General features: G+C 35.0%; 1 protein-coding gene across 2 annotated transcripts in view; it reads right to left on the reverse strand.

The window, feature by feature from the left end:
- Nucleotides 1-5,882: 5,882 nt before the first annotated feature.
- LOC144974155 (cholecystokinin receptor type A-like) overlaps nucleotides 5,883-19,634 on the reverse strand; it is a 15,292-nt gene continuing 1,540 nt past the window's right edge. Inside the window, exons 2-8 of one of the 2 annotated variants that reach the window (XM_078917070.1) lie at nucleotides 15,135-15,325; nucleotides 13,560-13,691; nucleotides 12,142-12,251; nucleotides 11,108-11,258; nucleotides 9,488-9,656; nucleotides 8,035-8,330; nucleotides 5,883-7,293 (exon numbers count right to left, since the gene is read on the reverse strand). In XM_078917070.1, the coding sequence (XP_078773196.1) occupies nucleotides 7,048-7,293; nucleotides 8,035-8,330; nucleotides 9,488-9,656; nucleotides 11,108-11,258; nucleotides 12,142-12,251; nucleotides 13,560-13,691; nucleotides 15,135-15,308 (1,278 nt within the window). In that variant the 5' untranslated portion in view covers nucleotides 15,309-15,325 and the 3' untranslated portion in view covers nucleotides 5,883-7,047. The remainder of the gene's footprint in view (nucleotides 7,294-8,034; nucleotides 8,331-9,487; nucleotides 9,657-11,107; nucleotides 11,259-12,141; nucleotides 12,252-13,559; nucleotides 13,692-15,134; nucleotides 15,326-19,634) is intronic. The other variant, XM_078917071.1, reaches the window with a different exon arrangement.

The raw sequence follows: 19,634 nt of genomic DNA on the forward strand, positions 1-19,634 counted from the left end.
ATTCATCCGTGTCACTGTAAAGTAAGGTGCATCTCTCTTCACAGACAAAGAAGATTTCCCTGTTTCTCAGTTTCTTTGCATATTCGTTACTTTCCCATTCCTTGAGGAGAAACCTGATAAGGGATCTTTTGTTATCAACGCAGCTGAGAAATGATTTCCAACGTCTGGGCACTGTTGTTTCAGATCCTCTTAACAAGTATGCATTATCTTCAGAAGATCATCTCCTCAATCTCTCACAACCTTTGATTGAATCTTCTATGTAAGTATCAGTCACAAAGTGTACACAAGCTGCTTGTGGTAAGGAGGAACATGTAAGTACTTCACCAATGTATTTGGGATTGCTGACAGAGTTTGTAACAGTGCATTGCCATCAACAATGTAAACGGTGTTTGTTTTTTTTTTTGCATAATCCTCGAACATTAATGAATTGTCAGGCGTGAGCTTGTGCAACAGAGTTGCTTTGTTGGTCTTCAGAGGTAAACCATCTGATGAAGCCAGCGACCATGGAGTAGGTGTTAGAGGATATCGAAGAACTTTTTGAAGATCAACACTGTGCTCTTGGGACAAAACAAGAAGCTGGCCAAATAAATTTCTTTGTGCCTTGATTTTGACCACGTTCATGTCTTTTTTTCACTGTTACCACTTTCCTCAATGATGCAAATGTCTTGGTCTTGTTCCTTTCTAATGGCTTGTGAAATTCTACAGTCTTTTCCTTCAGTCTGTTTTCAACAAAACTTTCAAACAATCTTTTTCCTATTTTTTCCACGGCTAGCAGGTCATCAGCAACATCCTCTTGCACTTTCATTCCTGAAGCTAGACTGACCAGACCATCTTCAACTTCAAAGGGATTGATAAATGCTGAAAATGCCTGGAGGATCTTTTGCACTCGCTTTTCACTTTGTCTTTTTTCTGCAAGGCTCAATTCTTTGTGGGTGTCTATATCCATACAGTTGTTGTTGCTGATCATTCTTTGGGTTGCTGATACATATTCTGCTCGATTGTGTCTTGTTACACTCCAACGGTAATAGCTTGGAAGACTCTTGCTGAACCCAACAATACCTCCTTTTGTCTTTGCATGTTGTTTATTGTTTGTTCAATGGTCATATCAACTGCTATTCTTCCAGCAGGCGTCCTTGATCTGGAGACACTAAATCCATTATCTTGTAACATTTCTTCTGCCCCCTGGATGGGAATGAATCAGGTTGGCTACTGACACAAAATACACTGAGATACTTGGCATAATTGTGGTGATTCATGGTAAAAAAGCAGTGGGCACAGTTCTTTTAAACAAGATATATGAAGAAGAAAGTTGTTAGTCTTTGTAGCTCGCAGAAACTGGAGGAGAAGCCAAACTCTGTCCATGTATTGGATCCAGTATTGTGCAGTTTTTTCCGTACTTTCCTGAGCGGACACTCTCTTTGAAGGCTTCATACTGGGAAAATAACTCAGCATACACAGTTGACTGGAGAATTTTATTAGCTGTATGGCTTGATATTCCTTCGGTGAATTCCTTTATGTAAGGCATGAGGTCTTTACCGAGTTTTGAATCCGTGTCCTGCTCAAATTTTGCAAGCAGAAGTCTCTCTAGAGCCTCCAAAACAGACACATGCACTCGTATAGCCCTGTTGTAGTTCTTTCCACTCATAACCCTATCCATAGAACCATGTGCACATAGCCCTGCTTCAGTCACAATTTCTTCAAAACCAGATCCACTTTGGAGCTTTCCCAGGGCACCAAGATATGACATTATGGTGTGAAAGACACCCAGGTGAATAATGACTGTTTTGTAAAGCTGTGGGTTTTGCCAGACAATATCGTAAGCTTTCTTTGCTACAGCAAGGTCAAATGTTACAAATGTATATGGCTGACCAAGCTCTTGTGTTGCCTCCAAAGTTTAGTTGTAGCACCTTCTGTACTGTAGCTGCTTCAGTTATGGGAGCATTGATGACAGGCATATATTCAACAATTGAAGGCATGTTGGTTTCATTTTCATTTTGGGGGTTTGGAGTTGTTGATGAAAGCCAACCTTTCCAGCCGGGGAAACGTTCTCCGTCTGAATTCAACTTCATCCTACAGAACACCCACAGAAAATTATCTTGGTGCAGCTGTCTTTCTTGATTGTTTTTTACTGTTGTTGTGGAAACAGTCAGAGAAGGTTCTGCTCTTCCAGTTGCAAAGCAAGGCTGAATTTGGATGGGTTTGAAAGTTGCTGACTTTTTCTTTGTTTTTCCAGTCGTGACATTTTGTTGCTCTATTTTTCTTTCCAAGTTTCCTTCTTTTATTTCTTGGATCATGATGCCATGAGTAGAGTGTGTGGTGCCAGACCCATCAGTGGTCTCCTCTGTGAGATCGAAATTATCCCAGCAAAAATGGGTGATGTTTGGATGTGCCAATGCGGCAGAAGGAAGATTTGTGGAGCATTCAACAACACTGTCGCACATTGCAGTCTCCAGTTCCAAAAGAGTAGAGTGGGATGCGCAATGTCCAAAGCGGTTAAGGATGTTTATAATCTGAAAACTTCCAGTCAAATGCCTCACAGTCATCCCCAGAAGTAAATGTTTAGGCATTTTCCATTGTCCACAAGTGACATTATATCAAACATCTTGGGCCATGGAACGTACAAGTCTTTCAGACCTACTACTCATATGTCCTGCACCTTGCTTGGATAGGAGTGTAGTAAAAAAATTTGATCAGAGCAGAAGGAAGTTGGTCTTGAGCAGATAGCAAATACTCTGATGTGGGGGGGGGGGGGGGGGGGGGGGGGGGGGGGGGGGGGCAAGGCATTTGTGAATGATCTTTGAAAGAATCCAGAATCAAATATCTCAAGGTTACAGCAGCTTCTTGCAGTTTTCTTTCCTCTGATGAGGCACTCTCAATTGCAGCTTCAATTGCACAGCCTTTGGGGACTTCATTATTATAGAGAAAATGGCTATCAAAGATTTAAAAACCCTATATAGCTTTGTAAAATATTTTATGATATGAGGCAAAAAATGAGAAATGACAATAAAATTCCACTATTTATTGCATTTGAAGCAATTTTAGGTGATAAACAATCATTTTATGCACAAAAATGAGTTCACGAAAAATTGCACCCGATGACCTTTCAAGGGCCATAACTCCTGTAAATGATACTTGAAAAAACTGTAACACCCGGATTAATTTGTGTTATATGTCCCTGAAGCATGCCTGAATTGTGCTAGTGCAAAATCCCTCTTGTTTATTCATCCTGGGAAAGGGATAACTGTTTAACAGACAAGCTATTATTTGTTTGAAATTATGTTGAAATGGCATATAAAGCATGATAACAATGCTTCAGTTTGTGCTTTGTATAGTTTTTTTGATATATGAATAACATTTTATAATTGACTTTTGATTTGTATGTGCAAACTCAGTTTTAGGACTTGAAATCCTGTTTAAATTGCAACAAACGATCACAATCAATGAAAAGGCTATTCATTTACTAACTTCTACCCTTGCACTTAAGTAAAACGGAATACACCCCGATATTCCAGCACATCTGCGGCTTAGTGTCCTTGTGGATAACACTCGCTTTCGGATGGAGGTGGGGTTCGCACCTGCGCTCGCGCATAGTTGAGTCCTTGGAAAAGGCTCTTTACTCACTTTCTCTCACTGTAAAATGAGTACCTGACCGTTAACAGTGTTGTCTTAGTCCGAAAAATTGTAATATCGCCTAACAGGCGGCATGTCCCGTCCTACATGTTAAATGCTGTTGACCAGGGACCCCTTGTAAAGCGCATTGAGCACATTTAGTGGACATTGCGCTATATAAAGCTCAATTATAGAGAATTTAACAACCGCAGCCTGGAGCTGGGTGACCGAATTTTATCTATATAAGAAGTCGTTACCTCCCATGAGCATCGGATTTCGGCATTTTCGGATTCCAGCACGCTTTTAGTCTTCTCCCCAGGGCGTGCTAGGATTTTGTCTCAGTCAAAAATAATATTATGCAATAGCGCCATACAGGCGTCATCATGTCTTGTCCTATGATAAAATACTAACGAAAGAGTGAAAATGGAGAGTCTTCGTATTGGAACAAAACAGACAATGGACGTTTCGAGTACAAACCCTTCGTCAGCACAACAGTACAGACATAAACGTAGAAAACAAATAAAATATACTGAAAAATAACTTGTATCGTCTGTACTCAATGGTGGTTGCAGTATGGTTCGTTAGTATTTTACGATCACCGGCTTCAGGCAGCCCCTACCGTTTTCTACATGCTAAGTGTTGTTGATGGCTTGTGATCCCTGTCATGGTCTACTGAGCGCTCAAGAGTTAACTCGACTACATTCATAAAATAAGGATGTGATAAATAAGCCCCCCCCCCCCCCCCCCCCCCCCCCCCAGATTTTACTAGTTACTTTTAAAAAAGAACAAATGACGAGTTGGTTTAAGATGATGTGAATATCGAAAGATGACATTTAATGAAATGAATGTTCTTATAGATAAATAGTGAACACAGTTACAAATACTAATTACGTAACTTCTGTGATCTTGAGGGTAATGTTGTACGGACTTGTGAGGTCCTACTTCAAGACGTAGTTAAGTGGTTAATCGTGTTCCTGGATAGCTCATTGAAATACGCCCTGGGATGACATCATTATTATAATGCTTTTACAATTCAAAATAAGCCACCAGCATTATAAGGAGTAGGAGACAGTTCTCTTTATATTTCAAATATTTCAATGTATATTTGATCCAATATGCAATTCGATATTTCTCATCAACCGCTTTTATACTAGTTTTAAGCAAGACAAAGCTTTCACAAGATTGACTGACAGCTCATTAAAATCGCGACGATCTTTTTCTTACGAAATCATTATCCAGTTGTCACATTTTGAATTAATGTATAAGAGACAACAACAAAAAGTAATTGAATATATTATAAAGTAATTATTGAACCTTAAAACCGGTTATAATAATAATATCACGCATCTGCTTATTACAAACATTTTTTTGAGAACAATTGTTGCTCTATGTAATTTAATAGATTTCTAACGGTTTTTTTTTTGTTTACTGGGGCTCTGTTGACAATGTAACAAACGAATTTGATATCCTTCCTGTGTTTTATTTGAAAAGAAAATGACAACATATAATACAACAATTGAGAATTGAAGTTGAAGATACCAGAAACTGTCATACCGGGGTTACCGATAACTCAGTTGGAAGAGCACTCGCTTCACACGCAAAGGGACCGAGATCGATCCCTGGTGCAGTCGAGATCTTTTTCTGCCCCCCCCCCCCCCTGTCCACCCAGCAGTAAATGAGTAGCTGAGTCTAGTTTTGACGGACAGTACTTTGCGATAGACTAGCGTCCTATCCAAAGGATACCAAACAATTGCTATTGTCCGTTTCACGCTATTGAAACCGGGATAAACTCAGGCTCCATGGGCCTAAATGGCTCTGAAGGACTACTTTTAAAAAACTGTTATACCGCAATAATTTTTTTCATTCTGTGTCATAAGATTATTTGATGGTTTTAGATTAATGTAATATAAGTGTGACTGTGCAATTAAAACGACTGAAATCAATCGAACAATATTAAACTGGAAAGAATATTTTAATTCTATCCCTTAAGATCAGAAAATATTAGATATCTCGGAGCTGTTCGATGTTTGTTGTACAATAGTCGTTAAATTTCTTTAAATCTGGCTAATTCTTAGGCTTTGACATTTCTGTATCGACCATGTTTAGAGCAATATATATATATATATATATATATATATTATATATATATATATATATATATATTATATATATATATATATATTATATATATATATATATATATATATTATATATATATATATATATATATATATCAAACACGGATTGATGTAAACAAAACAAAAGTCTTTTGCGAATCGAGTATATATTTCTTAAGTAAAGCGATTTCTCAAAACAGAGATACAAAATCCAAACAATTTCAATCTTGCTTTGTTACGTCACATTCAGACGTGCCTCTGAATAATGATCCTCCTTTAAAAAAAAAAATTAGACATGAGCATCAATATAGATCAACATCTACTAAACGCACTCAAAGCTCTTTGCAAGGTTGTCGATATACAACAACAACAATTAACATGAAAGACGAGACATGCGATCAGTTAGGCGATATATTATATTCTCTCCAGACAGGAACAACGGCCAGGTACTAATTTTACACCTGAGTACGATGAAAGAATGTATGTATGTCACTCGCGTTCAGAGCAATAGGTCCCTTGTTCGAGTCGCGCTCTGGGCTACGCAAAAGTTGAGTCCTTGGACATGACTCTTAAGTAACATTCTCTCATCGCACTCAAGTGTAAAATGAGTAATTAACCTATAACAACAATGACTCTGTTGAAATATATTTGAAAAATTGTAATAGCCGCTCATGTTACGTCTACTGTTGGCTTGGAACCCCTTGTGAAGCCTTTGAACACATTTAGTGGATATTGCGCAATATAAAAGAAAAGCTCAGGCTCAAATGTATTTTGTTGTTGTTTTGCATTCGATTCACCGAGGCAAAACATGGAACTTATGCATAGGACTCCATTGATTTCGCTAAAACTAAAATACTCGTAGTTGGTCTGAAGTGCATTCAAACCCACGAATAGACAGGTAGATAACCACGTCTCTCGGACAATCGTCATAATGTCAACGATGGCAGTGATTGGTAGACACAACAAACTACGCATATTTTACTATCGATGGTATGTGTTTTAGTAAAATACCCAATGTACTACCGCTTGATCAATAGAACCAATACAGAAAACGATGGAAAATCTTAAACGTTTATAAACTGACCGAGAAAATCGTGTGATAACTCTTCACCCATTTGGCCGTATAAAAACAATAACAATGGTCAAAGAGAGGTCGATTTTATTCACGTTATTGTTTACAAACAACCAACTATGTTTGTCCGAACACGTGTGAAGGTGTATCGCACATTTCATATTTTGATTGGCCAAAAATCAACTGGTTAATAATTGCTCATAGTCCGCCTCGGTGTTCGAGTTCAAGGAGCATTTTGGCAATGTGATTTTAAAATTCAGAAGTTCCAAGTACATCAGTTCTCGTATCACGGATATCGAGTTTGGAGAACATGACCGACATGGCTTCCTCGGGGAGCCTTGGAAAAAAGGGACTGCGCTTTGGCCGGGTGGGGCCGGGGCCGGGGCGGGTAAACACCGGTTTAAGTCGACGTAGATACGCCCTGAAATCTGAGTTGGACATGGCATATATGATTGGATTCCAACACGAGTTTAGTAGGACGAGCCACATGAAACCCTAGAAGAAGAAAAGAAGGTAAAGAAATAGCACAGGTGTATGGCAATGGTAATGAGAAAAAAATATATTTGTGCATATAAAATAGTATGTGACCCCACGTTCCAATACGGTATTATATCGGAGAGAACTGGAGGTCAAAAAGTAATTTCATTAAAATGACAAGTAATGTAAAATTTCAGTTTGTGCTATTTTAAGAAACTTTATCAGTTGCTCTAAATTGAACGTAAACATGTGTAAAAGTGTGTATGAAACAGTGCCAGATAAAGCAGAAAGAAAATTACAAGAAAAAAAAGTAACCCAAAAAGTCAATCAGACACGATTGCTTTTTCCTTGCATTTTCCTTTCTGCTTTGACTAGCATACACAATTTTTCATATCTTTATCTCACACCAGTGCCTGATCTCCGATTTGTCACAATAAAACATGTAAATTTAATGCAAGTCTCGTATATTTTCCCCCTTAATTTCACATTTTTAGCCTCTCAATCACCCCGACGAAATGCCATTTAGTGATGGTGGGCCTTGTATTATGATTATCTAATGTCAAGCTTTTACTTTTATTTTTTGTGCAATACAACTACAAAATCTGCTAAATTCTTGTCTCTTTATTGGAAGTCTCGGTTTTAAGACCGATCAAATATTCAGGAGTTCATATGAATCTTTTACATGCGAATTTTGTTCTGTCTTTTTTTATGAATGGAAAGAAACATCTTACATTGTAAATGTTATTTATCTTTTCTTACCCGTCGGACTTTATAAGATATGATTTTACGGTCGCTGAAGTCTATGATGTTTACCACTCCAAACGGAAGCCAATGTATTAAATACACGACCACTATGATGCTCAACATGGTACTGGTAGCGAAGAATTGATTATTCAGCTTTTTCATCAACATAGCTTCGATCGAAGATACTATTTTCAGGTGTTGCCGTCGTCGGGATGTTGAGGGCGTTTTATTGATAGGGATGTTCATCGGTTTGCCGAAGGGGAGTGATGAAGTTGTCTGTAACTGCAACACACCATCTGTCTCAACAAACTCTGTATGGATAGAACGAACTTGACGTCATCAGACCTTTGTTAGTATTTTTAGTCAGTCATTTTTATGAGTAACTCTCCTAAACTGCATTGATGTTGTGCGTTTATTCAAAAACCTCATAACATTTCGCCAGCCGCGTATACTATACAAACACAGAAAACACACAAAAGGAGAGAGTTAAAACTCAACTTTCCCCATCAATGCCGTTTCTAAATAATACCACATTGACGCGATAAGTCTTTTTGATGACACGATTTCTATCCTTTTTTCCCCTTTCCTTTCCATTCTCACATTGATGCTTTGCCAAAATAGCCCAAAAACATTTGCTAGGCGGAAATAACGTACCAACATACAAATCTATGTTTAACCATATATGTATATATAATATAAATAAAGTCACATATTTTTGGCCGATACATATGTTTCGATGATCTCCATGTCGTCAGTCGGCATGATATCCGGACATTATGCCGACTGACGACATGGAGATCATCGAAATATATGTATCGGCCAAAAATTTGTGAGTGACTTTATTTATATTTTATATTAGCTCCAACCAACATTATCAAGCACTCTCGTACCAACATGTACCCACTAACACTCATTAATTTATATATATATATATATATATATTATATATATATTATATATATATATGTATATATATATATTATTTATACCATATATGTATATATAATATATAATATATATACATATTTTTATACATATTTATCATATCTATTCGTATCATATATCCGTGAGAAATTGATATATGAATATATTGTATGGCCAACAATTTGGAGTGCTTTTTATATTTATTACTCTCAAATTATCAAATGCCGTACAAATTGTATCCCAAACATCATGACAAATTTGTATAATATAATAAAATGAGACAGTGGATATATAATATCCACTGTCTCACATTTTAGATTTTTATGCCGACAAATTTGTTCTGCCATCTTTGGCAGATACAAATTTGTCGGCATATTATTTTAAAAGGTGAGATAATGGATAAAAATCGCACTCCTCAAATTGTTGAGCACTCAATATGAGAATTATATATCAATTTCTCACGATTATATATATTATATATATATATATATATATATATATATATATATATATATATATATATATATATTACAAATATCCTTACTATCAGAGGAAGAATGTCGTTGTTTCTTGGATTTCCTCATATAACGGTAAGAAATGTGAAATATTCTTCCATAGAGGAGAGTAATCGTGAAGCTAGGGACGATAATAAGAATTATCACCATTGTGACTTTATAAAAAGGATTCATCATCATCAAACATCGACCATCCGCCTGTGAGAAAGATCAAGAGGAAAGGATAGGATGGGCAGGTGATGAGAAAGACAATCTCTCATAAAGTGCTAAATGCAGTCAAATAAGTCAAAGTTAAATCTCCCTTCGAGGTGCTCACTCTTTCAAAATTGTAACATTTTGCTTTTATTGGTTAAAAAACCACTCATATGGGAGATTGGCATCTGTTTTTTGTTGTTATTTTGTGTGTGTGTGTGTGTGTGTGTGTGTGTGTGTGTGTGTTTCTTTTTGCTTGCTGCTTCTACTTTATTCTTCATGTCAAAATACGTTTCCTTTATAATCTTTTACTAGTTTTAATCAATGTATACAGAATTTAACATGCATTCAAGACATAAGTTCTTAGCATTTTAGCTACGGATTCAGCTAGCTTTTGATCATCTTTGGTCATCTTAGCCCTCACCCCATTAACGTTCTTTTAGTCATGTTATTTATATTGGCGAAGCACTTTAAGAAAAAAAGAATGTGCTGCCTATAAAATAACCTAAACAATGCTGAAGAGAGATTTAAACTAGACCTCTACTTCTAAAAAACTATCAATATGAAGACATAAATCCTTGACTAAAAGAAACTATATATATACTTAATAAAACGTGTAAGCTAAACGAACGTTTCATTAAAAAAAAATACTTATTAAGTTTTTAGCTTTTAGATAAATCCGACGTAACGTATAAAGTTATACATCATTCACAATTAAAAGCATCATTCAAAGAATCACCTGAAGGCAGAGAAGGTACATAATAATATGATTTAAAAGTATGACTAGCCAAATTATGACCTCACACTGCAATATTCTTATTACATGAGTCATGAAAATATTTCATTTTTCTTATTCATGGGTCTTTTCTTTTTTACTAAAACTTAATACGAAATACGCCGGTTGGGAAGAGTAATTCCAGTTTCACAATATGTTGTTTTTATTGTTTTTATCATTAAAATTACATAATAATATTTACGTACACAAATAGAGCTAACCCTACTATGACGACGCCGTCGAAACAAAAAGACTGGCAGCACGTGGTAAAACACGTGCTCCTACCGCCGATAATTCAACCCCTTGTCGCATCTTTGCTAGTTGACAGGCTGCTGCTCAGCAATGTATAAATAGGTTGATTGGCTGAGTATTTCATGCTTAATGGGTCAATTGCGATATAGTTCTTCGGGTCATTTGCATAAAATTATGAAAAGAACCTTGGTCATGTTTTGACGGCGTCATCATATGATTAGCTCTGTAGGTAACTTAATTGCCATGAAGACAAATAGATAGTCAAAATATTGCATCACATTGCCTAAATGAGAGAAAGTGCTCTCCACACCACCTCGGATTGAGCCCAGCCCCTTTGCGGTGTAAAGCGAGTGCTCTACCAGCTGTCACCCCCCCCCCCCCGGCCAATAAAGCACTTATAATTCTGTTCGATCGTAAAATCAATACTTACCTGGTCGATGTCTTTAATCTTGATGGCCCTAATGAAAAACGGGAGAATCCCCAAGATTAAACTGAATGTCCAAATCAACACGATAAGACGGCAAATTCCAATATTTTTTAGGATGACGCTGTTGTCAATGGGATGAGATACATGGATATATCTGATAGGAAGCGTAAAAATACTTTTGTTGGACTTTTTAACAGGCATATTTATTATATATTATGTACATTTTAAAAAACCCCGTTATTTTTATTGAAAAAATTCTCTTTTTTTAACCCTCTCCTTAAAGACCTACAGCAAAATCGTCACATTTGTTACGAAACAATTTACATTTGTTCTTATCCAGCTTTATTTCGTACATCAATATGATTTTTGTTTAAGAAATAAGAACATAAACTTGTTTTGTAGAGAGATTGTTTGAGTTTTAAAATATTTTTTTTCTGCTGGGTAAAAAAACTGAAAATGATCAGTAAGGAGAGAGTTAAAGAGCTTGAAAGAAGTGGAGGAAGATGTTTAGGGAGAAATGCAACAGCAATGTCAAAGATGACAAAAACTATGGTAAATTTAGAGATGGAGGAGGAGGAGGAGGAGGAGGAGGAGGAGGATGCAAAGGAGGGGGGGGGAGAAGAAGAAGAAGAAGAAGAAGAAGAAGAAGAAGAAGAAGAAGAAGAAGAAGAGGAGGAGGAGGAGGAGGAGGAGGAGGAGGAGGAGGAGATGGAGAAGAAGAAGAAGAAGAAGAAGAAGAAGAAGAAGAAGAAGAAGAAGAAGAAGAAGGAGGAGGAGGAGGAGGAGGAGGAGGAGGAGGAGGAGGAGGAGGAGGAGGAGGATGAAGATGCTGATGATAATTACGATAATGATGATTCTGAGAACAATGATGATACTGATGACGATGATGATAGCGATGACGATGACCACTGTGAAGGCAACAACGACGACGACGACGAAGACGATGATGATTTTGATGATGATGATGATGATGATGATGATGATGATGATGATGATGATGATGATGTTGATGATGATAACGATGTTTAAAGTCGAACCTTTCGAAAGCAATAAGTACGATTGTAAAAGAGGATGAGGAGGCGGCCACCACATTGACAGCATCCACTGACATACACATATAAGACCCAAGTGCTGTGTTGGCAAATTTCTGAAATAATTGCAAATGAAACTTCAGTGACTTCATTCTCACCTAGAACATTTTGATATTATGAATGAAAAATTGCATTAGACTCTTTCCAAAATGCACGTGCGGCTATGTGCTCTTACGGTATGACACTCGCCTTAAGATCGAAAGGTCCCGGATTTGAGCCTCGCTCGGCGCATAGTTAAGTCATTAGAAAAGGCTCTTTACCCACATTCTCTCACCGTACTCAGGTGTAAATTGAGTACTTGGTCGTTAACAGCGTTGTCTCTGTCCGAATAATACTAATAGTTTTATAATATCACATAGCAGGCAGGTGTCATGTCTCGTCCTACATGTTAAGGCTATTGACAAAGGACCCCTTGTAAAGCGCCTTGAGCACGTTTAGTGGATAATGCCATATATAAAAGGTCGTTTTTTATAGAACAACTTTGTTCCCTTAATGAAAAAATTCTAAGCACAATCTAACCCTCTTTGAGAAATAAATGATTACACAATTTGTGATTAAATGAAGTCAACGGGATGGGTTATGAGACCAACATAGACATACGTATTATCATTGTATTCTTGGATGGGGTATCGTTTGGTTTCACCAGTGTTTTCCAGTATCTTTGTGTATGAGTAGATGACTTTCAAAAGTCCCATTTTCATCATTCAAAGAAAACCGCAATTTTTCGTCATTTATTTTTTGACTCAAAGAGGAAAATGCGTGATTGTTTGCCTCTCATAAAACAATATCCGGACTTTTTTGAAACTCAAAATTTTCCCTGGTGATTCTATGGAGTCCAAAAGATAGCTTGAGATTGTTAACTCATTTTCTATCAGGATGTGACATAGAAAGTTTTGAAAGTCAGGTAAAGATCTGAAAAAGTGTGTATGAACGGTGCTAGACCTCGACTTTATCTCACACCGTCCTTCTCCCTAGTTTCTCAATTTGACTTTGGGAAATTCACCTACTTCATTAATCCTTCATCAATAAAAAAACATATATTTTAAAATAAATTTTGTAGCTCTGGCCTCAAACTTGAGGTTTCTACATAACAAAGTAGAAGTTTAATGATTATTTAGTCCAAAATAGAATCGAGGATTTAATTTGTTTATTTATTTATTTTGGGTTTCCGCATTTTAAAAATTCATTAATTTATCTACCTATTCATTCTTTGTAATTAAAAAAAATCAATCAGCCTTTAATGGGTAACTAAATCTCTCGAAACCTATTCGGACATTACTCCCCTTTCGATAACTGTCCGATCCCCAACATTATTTTAAAGTCAAAATGAATTTGAATAAATTTATTCATTTTTTTTTTCTCACCAATTGTCCGGTATTTAAAAGATCATTGACGACCATGGTGAAGGAGCAGATAATCAGGTCGGAGATACCGAGAGACATTATGTATTTTGAACTCCTGTTGTGATGTGCGCGAAAAGAGATCAATAATGTAACCTGAAATTAAAAATAATTAATAATAATAATAATAATAATAATAATAATAATAATAATAATAATAATAATAATAATAATAATAATAATGATGATGATGATGATGATGATGATATAATAATAATAATAATAATAATAATAATAATAATAATGATATAATAATAATAATAATAATAATAATAATAATAAAAATAATAATAACAATAATAATAATAATAATAATAATAATAATAATAATAATAATAATAATAATAATAATAATAATAATAATAATAATAAAATAATAATAATAATAAATAATAATAATAATAATAATAATAATAATACACATTTATACAACGCTCATTTTCGTGTAAAACACAAGCTCTGGGCACTTTCCAATATAAATTATCAATTTTGAGTTTTAAAAAAAATAAAAATAAAATGCAATGATTTCATAGCCAAATCAAGGATTCATAGTGTCAATAAAAGCAAATACAGTAATTGGGAGTAAAAGAGGAGAAACTTTTAAAAATAAAGCCTGAGGTTTCATATAGCTCGAGGTACTACACATATTCTCGAAGCTCTTTACAAGGGGTCCAAAACCAAAGGCAACATCAACATGACCCTTGAGGTGGGAGATTTCAATTTCTGGAGAAAACGTTGTTAGCAGCTAGGTACTCGTTTTACACTTGAGGAAAGTGAGAAAAACTGTGCAAAGAACCTTTTCCCAAGGATCCATCTTAGTGCCGCTCACAGCAAGACTCGAATCAGGGACCTACACGTCGGAAGTCGAGTTTTAGACCACAAATCCGCACTAATTTTGCGACTATGTGGTCTTGTGGTATGACACTCGCTTTCTGATCGGAAGGTCCTGAGTTCGAGCATCTCTCGGGGCATAGTTGAGTCCTTGGAGAAGGCTCTTTACTCACACTCTCTCAATCATACTCAGCTGTAAAATGAGTACCTGGCCGTTAACAGCGTTGCCTCTGTCCGAAAAAAAAATTATTGTAATACCGCCTAATACGCGTCATGTCCCATTCTAAATGTTAAATATTGCTGTTGGCCAGGGACCCCTTCTAAAGCGCGTTGAGCATGTTTAGTGGATATTGCGCTATAAAAAAGATCAATTTTAAAATCATTAAAAAAAATTTGTCTTGTACATAATGTGATGAGACTTTTTCACTACTTGAATACTTGCTATCCTCTAGGAAGCCATTTCAGGCAAAATCAACTTTATTGATCCATTTATGGGAGTTAACAAATCATTAAATGGTTATTTATACTATATAATATATATATATATATATATATATATATATATATATATATATATATATATATACTATATAATGATAATAATTAAAAGCATTTCTATAGCGCATAATCATGACGTTGCCGTGTTGTCCCTATTAATTGTATTGACGTGGGTGCATGACATTGGTCCTAATCACTACGTACACTTACCACAACGAAGCCGTTTAGGATAATTCCGATGGTAGCGAAGGTCAGTTCGAGTATTTGTATAGCAGGACCAATGTCTTCAACATCGAGATTGTCAAAGAGGATTTTGGGTTCAGAATCATTCCCGGTACTTAAATTTAAGGAATTTCCACGTATGAGCTGCATACATAAAAACATAGCTTTGTTGAAAACGCCTGTTCAATGAAAAAGAAAGAAGAAAAGAGATGGCAGTTGGAGTTGTTAGTAAAATATAATTTCCGTTAATCCTTTCTAGTCAAGCCTCAAAATATTATTAGATTTCCTTAAACTATCGAAATACGAGTACAAGCATCTGCCTCAGAGACAGCATTGCTAAGCGGTATGGTCTTTGCTTCGTACCCGAAAGGTACCAAGTTCAACTACCCGCGACGATGTGTGGGCTTGAGCAAGTCATAGCTCACTTTGTGGCGCTGAATTGCGGTGACGCTTGGGCTATTCGGCCGTACTCTGGAAAAACATATTTAAAAATTTGGGAAAAAAGTCGCCCTTCAAATATCGATCGATTTAAATGACTCTCACCTTGCTAAAAACTCTGAAACTCGGGACTTCGGAGTTTGATATTGCGCAAATTAAAAAAGCTCAATTTTTTTTTGGTAATAAAATCTTGGAATGTAAACAAACGGATGCTTCTCTTGTTAACTAAATGTGCAGAGCGGGATATTAAACCACCATTTACATTCCGTGCGTTAAAAAAATATGACTAGTGGAATAAAAATACGTATCAAATAATATACTATTTGAAATAAATACGATCAAGCGGTGAAAATAACAATCCAGAATTATGAAGTATGAACAGTGATCCACTTGAAATGTAGAGAGTAATTATGAATATGAACTAAGCTTTACATTGACAATTGTCGTACCTCAGCCCATGGCAGCCTTTCGTTTACTTACAGTCTGAGACTTCACTAAAAATAATGTCAGGCAACAAGTCGACGATCCCCAAAAGTAAGTGAAAAATGACGGAGTTGTCTTTAGTGGTACTCAAAGAAAACAAAAGCACGTTGGTTGTACTAATGACTACAACTCCCTGAAAAAACTTGTTGTTGTTGTTGTTGTTATTATTATTATTATTATTATTTTATTATTATTATTATTATTATATTATTATTATTATTATTATTATTATTATTATTATTATTATTTATTATTATTATTATTATCATTAATTATCTTTTCTATTATTATTATCATTATTATTATTATTATTATTATTATTATTATTATTATTATTATTATTATTATTATTATTATTATTATTATTGTTATCATTATTGTTGTTGTTGTTGTTGTTATTGTTATTGTGACGTAATTGTTATGCAGTGTTCAGGCTAAAGACGACCATAAATGAATGAATGAATGTATGAATAAATTAACAGACATAAATGAATAAATAAATAAATAAATGAAATAATGAAAAGATAAATAAATAAATAGATAAATAAACAAATTATATATATATATATATATATATATATATATATATATATATATATACATACATATATATTATATATATATATATATATATATATATATATATATATATATATATATATAATCAATTCGCAATAGACATTTCACGTGATACTTCTTAAAAGAAAGATGATCACGACAAACTTCGTTCATTTCTTTTATAATTGTTATCTCCCTTGCCTTGGTAAGTGATATTCAGTTTTGTAGAGTTATTTTTTTCTAACCAACATTGTTCGTACAGTAAATGAGGCTGCCATCACTCGACTCTTTGATATAGTTTCTAGTCGCCGGAGAAGCTATTGATTCTCGTTAATTTGTCTTTATTAGACTGTAAACGTTTTACAAGAAAAGTGTAGTAAATAGGCTGCCTGACACATTATCATTATTATTATTATTATTATTATTATTATTATTATTATTATTATTATTTATTATTATTATTATTATTATTATTATTATTAATATTTTTATTATTATTGTTGTTAATATTTTTATTATTATTGTTATTGTTATTATTATATATATATATTATATATAAGGACACTCAAATTGTATTTTGTCAGGATCGTCCTAACAAAATACAATGTGAGTGTCCTAATTTATTTGTTATCTACTTTGATGGATGTCCTGCAATTCAGATCATATTAAATGAGTATAAAAAACCTCTTCAAATATTATATATATATATATATATATATATATATATATATATATATATATATATAGGGGAGAAGTAATAGACATGGGACAATAATCCACTTCTAAATTTGGAAATCCCTCAAAACATATTTCAAATGCACACAATTTCATTCTTTCAAAAATCAAGTGCGTTAAGTCTTGAATTTTTAAAAGATAAGGCATTCAAAACGAATGCTTTGATAGTTTGATCTATAGGGTTGGTTTCAAATCGGAACCTAAAATTGGATACTTGGGACAGGTCAGTGAGACTTGAGACAATCACATTGAAATATGAGAAAGTATGATTAAAACTCTCAAAAGAGAAAATTCAATGCTCATATTACTTTCTTTCCCTTGTTTTAGTTTCTTATAGATATTATTTTAGCTAAAGGTCTTTGAAAAGAAAAGAAAATCTTTGGTCATCTCCATTGACATCAAGACGAGTCAAATTTTACTTTAAGTTGAACCTTTCAAATTTCTTTTTTTTTTTTGGCATCTGAATGTCTTCAGTGCGGCTTTGAATTCCATTTACACTAAGGCTTTTGAAAGATGAATCAAACGCCAATGGTTGGAAAACTAGCTTGCTACTCTGTGATGAAAGAACAAAAAATAACGTGTTTTATTACATGTCTATACTTTTCGAAAACTCCTTGAAAGTCATTTTCGGCTTTCATATTATTTTCCTCGACTAGCCTGGCGACATGTGAAACTATTCTTTTCTTGTAATTTTACAGATTCATGGGGGCGAAGGGGCCGAGTGGTTAAGGCATTGCACTGTGATCCTGAAGGTTCCGGGTTCGAGCCCCGCTTCAGGCACTTTCGTTTTTTTTCCTTGAGCAAGATTATTAATCCCTGATTTGCTCACTCGGACAACATGGGTGATTCTTGTTGACATCAGTCATTCTGTTTGATGAGTTATCTATATTCCTTCATGGAATGCCTAGACGATCTTATGGTACCGTTGCGAAAGGGCGTATTCTTTTTTTCAGATTCATAATCGTGTTCACTATAATATCATTATAATCTTCTTTCAGCAGGTTTAATGTCCGGCATGTTTTTCCCCGTTTGCAACAATGACATATGAAGTAAAAAAAAAAAATTGTAAGGCCCCCCCCCCCTCTTCATCGATATAAAAAAATTAATATTTTTTTTACAGATTCATAATCGTGTTCACTATATTATCATTACTTTAGGAGTGAAAACTTGGTAGTCACAAGAAAAGACAAAAAGTAATTCCCAACATCTTATTTTTGTTCCACTTCCAGCTTTCCTGGATTAAAAAAAAAATATTGAAAACTATTTCCTGTGCCAGACAGACCCCTCACACCACATGTCAAAAGAACATTCAAAATGCAATTCGAATACTCTTGAGGCAAGCTCAGTGGATAAGAAATACAAGCCATAAATCGTTTGCCTAAAGGTGAATACGTTTGGTTTAAAAAAATAATGAAAAGTAAGATTATTTTACGACTGTTAGTTATAGTTTGATTGATAGAATTTAGTGAGACCTAATCATTAAAATGGCTAACTAAAAACAAAAACAAAGAGCCGAGTAACGTCAAGTAGTTCATTCCATCTTAATTTCTAAATGTTTAGTTTTCTACTGAGAGAATTGAATACACCTTCGTAGAAGTAAATTTATCCTCTCACTCTCAATTATTAGAGATGGCTATGTGGTCTTGTGGTATGACACTCGCTTTCGGATCGGAAGGTCCTGGGTTCGAGCCTCGCGCTCGGCGCATAGTTGAGTCCTTGGAAAAGGCTCTTTACTCACTTTCTCTCACCGTACTCAGGTGTAAAATGAGTTTCTGGCCGTTAACAGCGTTGTCTTTGTCCGAAAAATTGTAATATCGCCTAACAGGCGGCATGTCCCGTCCTACATGTTAAATGTTGCTGTTGACCAGGGACCCCTTGTAAAGCGCTTTGAGCACATTAGTGGATATTGCGCTATATAAAGCTCAATTTTTCCAAAAAAAGTTTTTTTTAGAGATGGCCCACTCTACTGCAGTATAAATAAAATCCGAATAATTTGTCAATGGATTGTTTCTTGGTTCGTGGGTGCCTGATGTCATATAGAAATACCAACGTATTATAATAATCCCCCCCCCCCCGCCCCGCCCCCCAAAAAAGCAAAACAAAACAACAACAACAATAAAACAAAACAAAACAAACAAAAACTTTTATATAGTGCCATATAATTCCTCCCAGTTAGCTTTCCTGAAGTTCCATCTGTAAAGTGGGAGAGACTTCACCCTCGGGATTGTCACCCCAGCTGTGACAAGTACCGACTTGTGCTGGCTATGCGGGAAG

Source organism: Berghia stephanieae, chromosome 5, assembly GCF_034508935.2.
Source record: "Berghia stephanieae isolate SIO BIC M18660-M18661 chromosome 5, UCSD_Bste_1.3, whole genome shotgun sequence".
Taxonomy (NCBI): domain Eukaryota; kingdom Metazoa; phylum Mollusca; class Gastropoda; order Nudibranchia; family Aeolidiidae; genus Berghia; species Berghia stephanieae.